The following is a 13,558-nucleotide window of genomic DNA, read 5'->3' on the forward strand; positions in this document are numbered from 1 at the left end:
TTCCATCGCGAGGCTGCCACAGCTGTCAGAAATTTGCGACGTTGGCACCGAAGTTCGTCGTAAAAATCTAATGCCTCTGCGTCCACAGCACCCATACGACACCCTGCCTCGCCATCTCCTTCTCTACCCGAATTATACTCGGTTGGTATGAAGCAGAATGTAATGAAAAGCATAGTTTTTGCGGATTCCACGTGGCCTACATTGCCTAAGCCACAGCCACATGGATCAGCGATGTTCGTTACTAACAAGACCATCGTGGACACAAGTGGCGCAGTTTTGCCTCCTTTGCTGAAGTCGCAGCAAGACAAACCTATCTTAATAGTTCTTCAATCACTGTAAGACACCCTTCAAATGTTCATCGGCAGGCTGAAATCACTACACACCGAGGCCGTACAACAGGGAGTGGACGTTCTACGTTTTATCGAACGCAGCAGTCTAGTTTAAGGTCACGTGTTCTTTTTTTATGTTCTCTTCTGTCTCTCTCTATCTTTTCATTCCTCAATCCCCTTCTTCCGGTGTAGGATAGCAAACCGGACTTTCGCCTGGTTGACCTTCCCGCCTTTCCTTCCTGGTGACGTAGCATTGCAGAAGTGTTTAAAGAAGAGGAAGGTCTGCGAAATAAAAAAAAAGAAATTGTGATACTAGTGTTGGGGGGGGGGGGGGGGGGTTCAAAACAACTTGCATTTATGCTACGTTCTGTGATAACCTCCTTGTTACATTTAGTAATATAATGACTGCCTTCGAAAGGCGTTGGACAGGGGTTCAAATCCTGAACGAGGGCAAATTTGTTAACAATTACAAGGCTTTCTCTCTGCAAAGTTTACAAGGATTTCCATCGTTGCATTGTGGCTGCAAAATTGGGTGGATGTGATTTGTCCACGTCATGATCATTATCTTTTGGTGTTTGCTCTGTACATACATCTTAAAAACTGTACATACAGTTTTAAAGTGTGAGGATGTTAGTTAAATAGTTTTTATTTTTATGTTTAGTGTTTTCCTATGTGGCGTGCTCTTTTTTAGAATTACATTGCAGTGAATCCCATCTAGCCTTAGGCAAGGTATTCAGGATGTGCTTCTTCTATTATAGTAGTACTCATAGATATGTGCAGGGTTCCCCAACAGGGCAGGTGAACGTTCGTCGCAGCGCACCCTCCTCTCGGGTCACAGTGCCACCCTCCCTGTTATGTCACTGTGGGGCTGACATTGCACCCCCCCTTTTAGATGATCAGGGGGGCGGCCGCCCCTCCCCTGCCTCCTCGTTTGCACCCCTTTGGTAGTACTTATTTGTTAGCTGCTTTACGTCCACAAATTCATTTTGACTCAATGGTGGTCAGCCGCTTGTGGGGAGGCCACATGTGGAATGAAACTCGTCACCTTATGTGCAGGACCCCGTCGCCCTCAAGGCTGCCATGGAGGCAGTGGAAGCGGCGCTTCCGCTCCTGCAACTCAGTCAGCAGCCACCGCTCGTCCAGCAGTCAGACGTGGATAGCACCACTGGGTCGATGACGACACCGACCATCACCTACGTCACCATGCCTGCCGAGACCTCCTCTGCGGCGGAGGGAGGAGGCGAGGGCATCGTAATCGATGGCGAGCCCATCGACACTATACCCGCAGGGACGACGTTCACCGTGACAGTGCGGGACCCAACGTCGACAGAGGTGACTGTCTACCCGGCGTACCCACCAAATGACGACGATGGTGTCCTGGGTGACGAGTTCGCCGAGGAGGACCCTCAAGACTTCCTGCCGCCGTGGGACGTGCCCGCTCACACCAGCGGTCGGCACCGCAACTCTCGGAAGGGACCTCGACTTATGCAGGTGAATAGGGATCCACTGGTCAACGGATGGTGCGACAGAGGCGTAATGTCATAATTTCTGATTGCTGGCGATAACTGGAAACCTTGCTGGAGCAGCCAAGGTTTTCCAGCCTTGATAAGAGATAGGATATTTGTCGCAACAAAAACAAAAGCGGGGAGAGAATGTGCAATTTTTGCTGCACTTAAAAACATTGCCATGCTGTGGTCTTTTCTACCCACTTTTTTTAACGGGTTGGGATGATGTCCATGATTTGAGACCTTAGCTTTCAGAAATTTGGCAAAATATTGCAAAGTAATATATCTTTCTTTTTCCGTAGATATGAGGTAAAGCTGAGTGTTCTAATTTGAATCAGATAATCATTATCAGCCTGACCATGTTCACTGTAGGGAAAGGGCCTCTCCCATGTTCCACCAATCAACCTGGTCCTGGGCTCTCTGCTGCGATGTTATTGCCACAAACTTCTTTATCTTTAGGAAGAGCTTCTTGCTGGGCGAGTTGGAGCATGTCTATGGTATGTATCGTTGCGCATACAATCGGACGAACACAGGACAGAAAGAAGGGTAAATGGAAAGAGGCTTTATTCCTTTGATCGCTCTAAATATATGCACATTTAGCACACATCCCCAAAAAAATTTGAAAGAAGGTTGGAGGAAAGGAGGAGGAAACACACGGCAAGAATACCTGACATTAATAAAAAAAGCTGCGCAGAAAACTGCTTTCTGTGCTATACAGAGTAACAGACGTGTCGCTTACACATTTGTCTTCTTGTCTCCCAATTTCTTAATATAAAAAGCTTCTAAACGCTCATGCCATACTCTCTCCTTACTGCTGCCTAGAATTTTTATATTTTTGCAATCAGGCTCACAACCCGTACATGGGCTGCAATGTGCGGGCAAGTTCGCCCCCCTTTTTTTTTTCCTAAATGAGGCAGCATGCTCCCTCAGGCGATCACTTATGCAGCGCCCTGTGTGGCCCACCTACGAACATCCACACGGGAGAGGGATTTGGTACACCACTCCTGTGGCACACTTCACGAATGTTTCGGCGTGCTTTTTTCCGCACCCGCTCTTCCGTTTTCTGTTCCCGCCAACGCTTAGGCAAAGGCCGGCTAGCTTCTTTGGAGCAAAAAAAAAAAAAAACACCACACGAACACCATGCCTGTATGCCACTTTTTTCATGTTATGTGCAACTTTGCATATACGGCACAACTGTGACATTCTTTTTACACAGTCGCTCTGTGTTGCTGCCGAGATTTTATTTCTTTATCTTTTTGAGAAGTTTCTCAGCCACATTCGTGATGATCGCTTATCTTTTCTGCCTACCAAATTTTCTGTCCCTCTCTCGTGTTTGCTTTCTCTTGGAATCCAGTTGGTCACTCTTCATGACCAGTGCTAATCCTTACTTGTGATATACATACTCTATTTGAATTCGATTTGAAATTTATTTACCCAAATCACGATTGACTTCGAATCCAAAATATACTATTCGCCAAACCTATCAATAAGCCATCTTATTCACAAGCTGTGATGTCCAGGCCCTGCTTGCTTTGAAGTGGGTTCTCAATGCATCCACTTTTATTTGCGACAGCAATTATATGGGTGCTCTCTGCTGCATAATGCCGCTGGCATCGACGTCTGCGTCATTCACCCTATTTGTATACGTATCTATGTTATGGTCGTGAGTACAAGGTGTTAGGCACTAAGCCATGAAGGAGCACCTCCTGCAGCGTTGATAAGGCATGCTATTTATATCTACCACTTACGACTGTAAATGGCCATCTCGGGGGAACTATCGGTTTTTCAGCATTACCAGCAAGATGGCGGTAAAAGCGGCACGTGCTTTCATCTCCCACGCGTACTTTGCCCCGCGGAGAGGTGGGTGGAGTGGACGCTCGCACGTGCGGCCGCTTATCTCGCGTTGGGGAGAATCGTTCATCTTGGGCTTTCACCTGAATGATTCTGTTGTAGTTACCAGGTGCACAAAAGTCACTGCACCCGCCACACAGTCTCCATTTGCGAAAAGGGCGGGCTTTTCAGACACAGCAAAGTAACAACTGAGGTGCTTATTCGTGTTCATTTGTACCTGTGAGTACGTTTCGTGCGTCATTCGTGCGTGAAAAACACGGGGTGCGTTTCGGTCTGCTTGCCATTCTTCGCGTAACCTTCCAATTTGTCGCTATCGTGTTCATTGCTTCGCCTTTGCGGCAAAGCTGTGACTTTTTTTTTCGTCTGCAAAAACCTTGGCACTTGTCATGACATGTTAAAAATGCAAATGGGGCAACTATGTAAATGAGGCACAAGGTGAACAAAGAAGCTCAAGAGATGGTGGAAGCTAGAAGAGAGAAAAAAATCCTTGAACACAGCATATTGCTGGAGCAAACATTTCGACATTTGTTCTTCTCTTCTTCAAGACAGTGGCTAGCTTGAACAGGCTGTTGAACAAGTTGCTAGCACTGAAAGAGAAAAGATCACTTGTCAGAACGTTGGCTCTAGCAATATCCAGTGTTCAAAAGTTTTTTGTACAAAAAGTACTTGCACTCCATCCACCACTTGCAAACTTGCACACCACTGTGTATTTGCTAGTTTTTTTTTTTCACAAATAATAAGAGACCTCATGAACGCTGCAAATTATGGGAGCTTAGCACTATTTTTTTTTCTTAAAACATGAAAAGTCAAGAAGTAGATTTTCTTGTTCTGGCTTCCTTGGCAATGGTACACCCAACTCCAGAACTTTCCTCCACTAAACTCTCATTCCTGTCCACATGGGTCAACTACGCCCAACTCCCCAACTTTTCTTCTCTATACTTACATGCCTGTTCATGCTGGCCAAATATGCCCCACTCTAGAACTTTTCTCTACAGTACAGTAGAATCTGAATGATATAATTACGGTTAATGCGAATTTTGCGATGATACGAATTTTAAGGTTGTTTTGGATGGATTACATTATATAAAATACACCGTAATTCGGTGTTATAGGAATAGTTTCCCCAGCCACGGCAAATGATACGAATGTGCGATTGACCGCTGCATGCCAGTGGCGCAACGTGGCTTGTCAGTGGGAGGAAGGCCCGTTCACTCTTGAGATCAAATGGAGTGAATGCGGCAAAACTCCTCAAAATTTTCCTCGCTTTGGTGGCCGGAAAAACACGCCGCGAGGCTGATGCGCAAAATTGGTGCGAGACCCATTTTCCCGCCATGCGATAGCATAGCGCCTTTTTGCTTCACGGCTTTGGCTTCACTGGCTGCTCTATCTCTCAAACCACCTGATGTCAACAATGATCCGCAAATCAACATGGCGGCAAAGGCATCGTTGGTGAGTCGCGTTGACGCTATCGCGAACTATCCACGCGGCACGTCAAAGCTCACAGCCTTGACAAGGACGCGGTCGTTGAGAGCCTGGTTTGGATTACAATCGCTGATAACACCAGAAATAGAAGAAGGTGCAGCAGCAGCGAGTCGGCTTGCCCGAATGTGTCTTAATTTTACACTGCCGGCTGAACCCGTCGCCGCCCCTGTGCCCGCTCGTGTCATTTCGGTTGGCGGGTCTTCCGAAATATTGTTAGTAAAGATGTAAACTGTTTCTTTCAAGTGCCTTGCATGCATAATTATAACTCTGTACGAACATCAGTGCTCAGGAAACAGACAAAATGGAATGAATTCTGAAGCGGGTGCGGGGGTGGCATGTATACGAGGGGCAGAACGAATGTGAATGTTTTCGGTGGGTGTGGTTTTCCGGCCGCACTGGCATTTTCGCTTGAATTCTCTAATTCGAATTCTCCAGGGCTTTTTTTTTTTTTTTTGTCAACTTCATGACGCGGTTTTCCGGCTGCTTAAGAGGAGAAGCTAGTGAATTTCCAATGAGTTTGGCCGCTTTTGCACGCTTTGATGTGAACTGTGGACGCCCTGCATCAGCAGCTTGAGCGAAGAAACCGTGACACTTAATTAAGAGACAGTAAAGACAGGAAAGTTCAAGAGAACATCACAGACTTTTTTCAGACTTTTTTTCAGCAAGTTGTAGCTGCCAATTAAGTTCTTGTTTATTATTTTTATCAGCTTTAAGTTGTCTTTAGTTCATACGAATTCGGGCTGATACGAATATTTTATGCACTTCCTTCAGATTTGTCTCATCGAGATTCTACTGTACTCACATAGCTGTTCATGCTGGTCAACTATGCTTCACTTTAGAACTTTTTTTTGTGATACTCACTTACCTGTTCTTGCTTGTCAACTATGCCCCACTCCAGAACTTTCCTCCTCAGTACTCACATACCTCTCCAAGCCGGTCAACTGCACCCAACTAGAGAACATTCCTCCACTATATTCACATGCCTGTCCATGCCGGCCAACTCTCTTGATGCAGAAAGATCATTCAGGCAGTAAAATTCATGCCACAAACATTCTATTACCAAAGAAAATACAAAGCATCAGCTGAGGCTCTGTCACACTACCTTTTTTCAGTATTAGTGTTAATGCAAGCACGTTTGGAGGCCGAAGGGGTGTGATAAATAAACTGTTCTATGCACCAGATGTTTCATTGTTGCCACTGAATTTTGCACACTGCTGTCTGGATTCGTAGAACTTCGAATTTCACACCGCACAAATTTTGGGTCTATATGCACGATAATAAATTTCTGACTGCAGTCAACATGACTTAGGTGGAGGTTTGTATTTACTTGCAAACTGCCTTCACTGGCTAATGTTGTCTAGTGTAGACCCTTTTCATAATCCGTAAGTACACTTCACTGCATTGCACATTCGCACAAATACTAGTGGCGGCACACGTTCAATTGTAGATGAAATTCTAGTTGCATATGCTGAGGCTTACCTATACTCTGCATATCTTTATCAAAGAGCTGCATATACATTTTCTTCATCACGGCCAAGCAAACTACACTTGAAACCACTGTTTGTAGAAGTGACCAACCTCCATTAGTTGGGCTCACTGCGTCGCAGGAAAGCTAGCTTTACAATATTTAAAAAGGGTCTATTTGCTAAATTACGGCTAACGTTGACTGCACACTGTTGTGACAGCAAGACTGTCTTCATTCAATCTCAAGAGAGCGATTAAGTTGGCTCTACATTTGTTTTTTATATTTCGGTCTTGCTTACCGGTTACGTATTCTCCCTTCTCAGTAGACTTTTGCTTTCAATGCGAGAAAGAAAAGAAAAGAAAATGCATGACATCTTGATTTCTTTTCAGGACTTTCTGATCCCGCACCTCGACAGCGCCACGTTCGGTGAACGCCTGAAGTGGGTCGACCGTGACCAAGGCATCTTTCAGATCGGCTGGTACCACAAGAACGCAGCTCAGTGGACAAAAGATGACTGTGTTGTGTTCTTGGTGAGTCTTTCCACAGATCTTTTGCTCGGTCTGTGTTGTCACATTTTGCTGTCAATTTTTTTTAATTAGTAGCTTATGTTCGCGCATCCATCCTTAACCTAAGTTAGGGAAGAATGCCCAATGCGTAACTGTTGGTCTCCTGCAGCTACGAATTGCTACAAGTGTTCCACGTTAGGCTGTGCAGTTGTCACACATTGTGATCATTGGCCATCTCGGGACTAAACCTCTTTTGACATGCACGGCCTTGTCGAGCAATTGAGCTTTTGTACTGCAGTTGTGGAGTCGATGTGGCTTTCTAAAAAGGTGAGCGTAGTGCGACACAAGATGACAGAAGCTTTGACAGTACTCTGCAGTCGGCAATCCCCTCCATGCAGTGTAAGTGTGACGCATTGGGGTCATTGGGGATCTCAGGACAAAGTGTCTTTTGACGTGCACAAACTTCTTGAGAAATTAAGGCCTTGCACGGCAGTTGTGGAGTTGATGTGGCTCCCCAAAAAGGTGAGCCCAGTGTGACACAAGATGTTCGCTTCAGTACTGCTTTGACAGTACCGTACAATCTGCCTCCAGCTCCTTTATTTCTTTTTCTTCTCAGGAATGGGACAAACTGAAGAAGCGCCCTGTTGCCCACAATTCACATTATTGGATGGAGGCCAAACAGCGCTTCCGGGCTGCCCTGGGTAAAGTGTCGTTAGGATGGATGCCGCCGAATCGTGATGAGTACAAGAATGTCAAGGTAAAGAAAAATTTTGTTCCATTGCAAAAACATTGTGTGATGTGAGCAAGCACCCTTACCAACCAATGGCAAGAGTGCTTAGCGGCTGAATGATTGCATCATCCCTTGATGATTTCATGTGATGATGCCATGATAATAACATGAGTTTTGAAGCTTTCATGCGGGATCGCGCATCTCACAGTATTGACATATTCAAAAGTGAAGCAATACTGCGATTCAGTTTTGTTCGAACATATTCATCTTGAAATATTTGCATATGATTGTCACACGCAGATACTATGCTTTTGTATTCAGTGCAAGTTCAGTGCATTGCCTGTTATTTCTGCTGTGGACGTGCAGCAATATCATACGCCACACTTGCGAAACGATTGTTTTGTATTTAATTTCTTTTTTCGCATTCTTGGATGTGCGAAGCCCTTAAAGGGGGGGCTGTTTAGTATGGTTTATTTATTTATTTATTTATTAGAATACCCTCAGGGCCCGTAGGGCATTACAGAGGGGGTGGGTACAACATATATTACACACAAGAAAAAAAGACAAAATAAAGAAACAAGTGTCAGATGCGCAAATCAGGAATCAACTAAAAATGTATACTAAAAATGCTTGTACTGACTCTGTGCTGTGCTTCCAAAAAAAGCAAACGCTATTATTACTGCACCACACCTATATGTTCTTACATGCGCACAACGTGCTTCATGTACACTGCTTCCATGCAATGTGAGGTCTGTTCACACACCGTAAATTGACTGTACATGCAGTTCGTGACATTTTGAACACTACGTATACCGCGCGTCCTGAGTGGACAAGAACGCACTGCCCACACCATCTCTGCACCCTACTGCGTTCATATGTGCAATTGCCTACAACCTAAAAATTCATTTAAATCTTCACCCACAAATGCATGGTAAACCTGCTATTCACCTCTGAGAGAGCTGTGCCAATTACATCTTTCTCTCAGCGTAAGTGCTCTGATAATCTCAATGCCGGACTTACCGTAAAATAAAAATTTGCTTTGAGCGAAAATGTTATTCTTAAAATGTGAACATATCTCTAAAGTTTGCCAGAACATTCAAGATTCATCCAAAGCCACTGACACAGACATAAGTCACGATGATAAAATTGACTTGTAATACGTGTGAAAAGGCTTGAAGTTTAAGGAATTAGTACATGTAATTGTCTCTACATACCTAACTGCCATCTTAAGATGTCATTACCTGCAGATGCAACCTCTTTGTAATTTTCCTGTTGTCACAGGATTATAGCCTTGCATTATGCTTCCACCACCTAACTGTAATTGCCCAATTTCTGAATCTGCTGAGAACTAATGGGAACTGTATGTAAGAATACTAGTACGGATGTTATAAACCTATTTGAACAAAAGTTACCGTATGTTGAAAGTTTGCAAGTGAGACAACGTCAAGCTGGGATTTCAGTCCCAAATTGTCAACATGCTATAACTTTCGTTCAATGGGTCTAGAGCACCTATTCGTTTTTTTTTTTTTTGCATGCAGTTTTCATGCCAGATTATTCTGGCATGCCAGCCTGCTCTGTAATTGTCTTCACATCACCGAATAACTTGGTAACAGCTCTTGATCCTCTCTGTTCTTTCTTTTCACACTGTTTTAAAGTCTTAAAACCATACCAACTATTTGAAATTAGCACAGAAATGGAACCAAGTGGCAGATGGAAACCCATCTGGTATGGAAAAAAAAGAAAAAACATGATGAGAAGTTAATTAAGCATGCACTGCGAACATGAAGGTAGATGCTGCGAATTGTCTTGCTTTTAAGGTTGTTGTCAGTGTCTATTTTAGGTTGCCTCATCATCATAGAAACATGCAGGTTACTTCAAAATCGATAAAGAATATTAAGGAATGTTTTCAAGCGCAATGTCCTTCCTTCGCATAATGCATGTTATGTGCGTAATGTTTTTCTTTCTTGTCTTTGCTCTCCGCAGCTGCGAAAGATAAAGTGGACGAATGACATGAAGCCACCGCAGGGCTTGCGCTGGAAGTCGTGGAGCGCACCGGCTCCAGCTCCGGCCGGGCGAGTCCATCGACCCACGATCAGCCGCGTGCACAAGGTCATGTTCTCGTTGCCCTCCATGGACGAAGGGGAGGAAGAGGAGGACGGGGACAGCGTGGCGGCCGGCGAGGTCGCCGTGTGCCGCCGGTGTGGCTACGTGACGCGCAACCAACGGGTGTTCCTGCGCCACCGCATGATGCATCGAGACGTGCGGGCCTTCTGCTGCCGGTACTGCCCAGCCCGGTTCTGCTTGCCGGAAAGCCTCTTCCTGCATTTGCAGGTGAGGTGTTCACACGTGTGCTTGCTCTAGTACATAAGCTTGCAACAGTGTGCATCTCTCTGTGGTGTCGCACTCACGGAGTTGCCCACAAGTACACTGGAGGGAACTCTGGCGCTAGTGTCTGTGGGAGCTGCAACGCATGGGAATGATGGGTAGCACACAAATTTGTCTAATCTTCGTTCTTTCGGCTCTGTTATACCTTCGCGTGGCTTGGAGCTACTTTGTCACGGGACGACATCGACAGTTGGCACTTCGCCACCTCGTCCTTTTGGGCTTACCATTTCTGATCAGATCACGGAGGTCACAACGAATTAAACGGCGCACAAATTTTAAAAATCCGTCCAGGCGAGTGGAGTTACGAAGATTCGTGGCATGCTGCGATTGCTTTCTCTCTTCTCTCGTCCCGACGGAAGCGCTGCAAGCTAAGCAGGGAGGGTTGGCAGGGCAAAGAAACTACAGCGCCTCGTTACCTTGAGCACTTATTTTTTTTCGAATGCACGGCTTTTTTAGTGTGATCGCGCGCGCACGCGTGGACAAGTAGCGGCCTCTCGTGGTGATCTCTGTAACGAGCGAGCGCGCCGTGTTCAAATCAACCAATGGCTGATTGATGGGCTTACTACTTGTGATTTTCGGGCATATTGCGTGATTTGTCAAGAGAAGAGAAAGCAATTCTTAGCTGACTTTGATAATTTATTGTCAATACCAGGCCGCGTGCTGAGCTATCACATTTGGCTCGCATGTTGTCGGGAGCCTCTACTATCGATCGGCAGCGTTTTCTGACCATGCTCAAGAAGTGTTGTGGGGCCCCTTTAAACAAGTTCAACTGCACTGCATTTTTGCATGTATTTAAATGATTCTGAGTAGGAATTGAAATTATTAGCAACAGGGTTGCAGAAGGCGAGGAAGAAGCCGTTCGAAGGAGCTTGAATGTGCTTGTCCACTGTATGCTCATAGAAGTGGGCATAACAGGGAGAAAAGAAGTGCAGCACACAATTACGAGGCATACGTAGAGATATTAACGTTTGTGATGCGTATTATACTTAAACTTCATTAATAACGAAGTCGCATCTGACACAAAAGGTGAATTTGTTATATCTGAAAATTTATCTCAAGCATACATTCATACCTGTAGGGTTTGATGCTAAATACTATTACCTGGAGGATAAATTAGTGCCGTAGCACTTGTGTCCGTGGAAATGTCAGTATACACCGGATTTGGACTGACGTCATCGATTAGGAGACTAGACACCTCGAAGCTGCGTCTGGCCAGAACTGCTTTTTTCATGAATTTTGCATTGAATGAGCCCCAAATGAGCTACTATTTTTTAGCATTGCACAAAAACAAGCTTTATTTTGCTTTGAGAACTCGTGCTTCGATGTGCAGCTTTAGAAAGCCTAAAGTGTCGTGACCAGCCTGACTAGACGAAAATGTGAGCGTTCACTCTGCGACGATTTGTTGTCTGTTTTTTCCTTTTGCTGTTTGCATGTACCCTGCTGGTGGGTCAAAGGTTGTTTTAAAATGTAAAACAGGTTAATGGGATCTGCTTACGAAGCTTTCATTTTAGAAAATATTAATTTGTGCAGTCATATCCACGTTTTAGGCCAAGCCTTTTGAACACCAGGAAATACAAGCCTGTCAGACAGGTTTAATGTCATTGCCATCATTGCACAGTGCACCTTAAAAAATTCGCATAAATGGTGGCGCTAGATTTTTCTCTAGGTACTATTTGCGAGAAACTTGGTGTTTGTACCACTATATCCTTGACAACACTATTCTCTGTGTACTTAGTTTTAACCAATAATTATTTATGGTGAACATTATATCAAGGTTTCAGTGGATACATGACTGACACTGATTAGTGCTCAGGCTTTTATTGGGCTAGAATTTAATGTCAGCGTGATTGACTTCTAGGTGCACACAGAGAGCCACCCCTACACATGCTCGAGTTGTGGTGTACGCACGCGCCTGCTGCTCCAGCTGTGGCGCCATGAACTGCGCAGCCTTGCCCAACGGCTCTGCCTATGCCATCGCTGCGGCCTCATCTGTCACATCCGTGAAAACCTGCGGCAGCACCTTCTAAAGGTGCACAAGGTCAGCGTGTCGAGCGCATTCGACACCAAGCCCTTCCAAGTGTGCCCCGGTCCCACTGGTGCCGGGACGGCTGCCATCACCACCGTCCCGTTCAAGCAGCCAACACAGTCGGCCACTGGGAAGCCGGCAAGCAAGCGCCCGAGGAAGGTGGCAGCCAAGCCAAAGACCGAGAAGACAGCGCGTGCACAGCGAAAGCCGGGTCAAAAAAAGCCGGCAGAGCCTGCCACCTTGGCCAAGCCCCACAAATCCGTTCTCAAGTCGAAACCTGGAGTCAGGCGAGGTAGGGTTGCCAAGTCGAAACTTTCCTCTTCCACCGACAGAAAGTCTGCAGCTCCACCGAGCACTAAAAAGGCCAAGAAGGAGGGCGACGAAAGCAAAGTCTCAGTTCAGAAAGCCGGCGGTGCGACCAGTGCCGGGCCAGAGATGCTGCAGGGGTGTAAAGTGGAGACGGAGCTTGCGGTTTCGTGCGAAACCGTGCACACGGCAAGAAAGACGGCTCCCAAGGTAGCAGCAGTCGGCATGCCGACAATGTTGGCATTCCAGACGCCCTCGGGAGAGGTGACGCTCGAAGGAACAGTGCTGGCTGCCACTCCCACGGAACAGGGGAGACGGAAGACGCAGCGCATTCGCATTCCGAAGCGCAAGATCTCGGTCTAAGTCGCATCGACTGGACTCTGAAAATAGTGTGGTAGACGGAGCTCGGTCACTTGTCTGGCCTAGTTTGGAGAGCGTTTGTACATTTTTTCTAATACCTGTCTCGGTCAAATGTGCCGAAGCCTGGTTTGAGCCACGTGCCCATGAAATGTCAAGGCAATTAGAAAGAAATACTATTTATCAGCGAAGGGCAAGAATGCAATTTCATTTATACTAAGCAGTAGTTGCTCAAAACTGTGTCTTGCGAAAATGGGGCACTTTTCCTGAGAACAAGGGATTTGCACAAAGGCAACATCAAGGTACTCTAACAAAAAAAAAAAAAGCTGTAAACGTTTTCCTAATTCTGCTTCATTTTCTATGTTTGTACGTAAGTGAACGCAAAATTGCAGAATACCAACACAGTTTTCACGTCAGCAAGATTGTGGAAGTCACAGAATTGTGACACTTTGTGGCACTTTTTCACTATAGGTATTTACTCGCATAATCCTCGCACTTTTTTTTGCCGGAAAACCAATGAAAAGTTTGGGGGTGCGAGAATTACGCGGGGAAAACGTTCTACGAAAATGTACAGAGCAAAAAAGAAAACGAAGTAACCGCAAGTTGGGATTCTCAC

The 13,558-nt window shown here is 45.6% G+C and overlaps 1 protein-coding gene across 2 annotated transcripts in view; it reads left to right on the top strand.

Annotated features, from left to right (window-relative positions):
- The window catches only part of LOC119163673 (uncharacterized), a 29,582-nt gene extending 16,507 nt beyond the window's left edge, over positions 1-13,075 (top strand). For both annotated transcript variants that reach the window (XM_037415726.2, XM_075873414.1), the window contains exons 6-10: positions 1,386-1,820; positions 7,022-7,162; positions 7,755-7,895; positions 9,852-10,199; positions 12,112-13,075. In XM_037415726.2, the coding sequence (XP_037271623.2) occupies positions 1,386-1,820; positions 7,022-7,162; positions 7,755-7,895; positions 9,852-10,199; positions 12,112-12,948 (1,902 nt within the window). In that variant the 3' untranslated portion in view covers positions 12,949-13,075. The remainder of the gene's footprint in view (positions 1-1,385; positions 1,821-7,021; positions 7,163-7,754; positions 7,896-9,851; positions 10,200-12,111) is intronic.
- The last annotated feature ends 483 nt before the right edge of the window (positions 13,076-13,558 follow it).

The sequence above is a fragment of the Rhipicephalus microplus genome, chromosome 9 (assembly GCF_043290135.1).
Source record: "Rhipicephalus microplus isolate Deutch F79 chromosome 9, USDA_Rmic, whole genome shotgun sequence".
Classification (NCBI taxonomy): domain Eukaryota; kingdom Metazoa; phylum Arthropoda; class Arachnida; order Ixodida; family Ixodidae; genus Rhipicephalus; species Rhipicephalus microplus.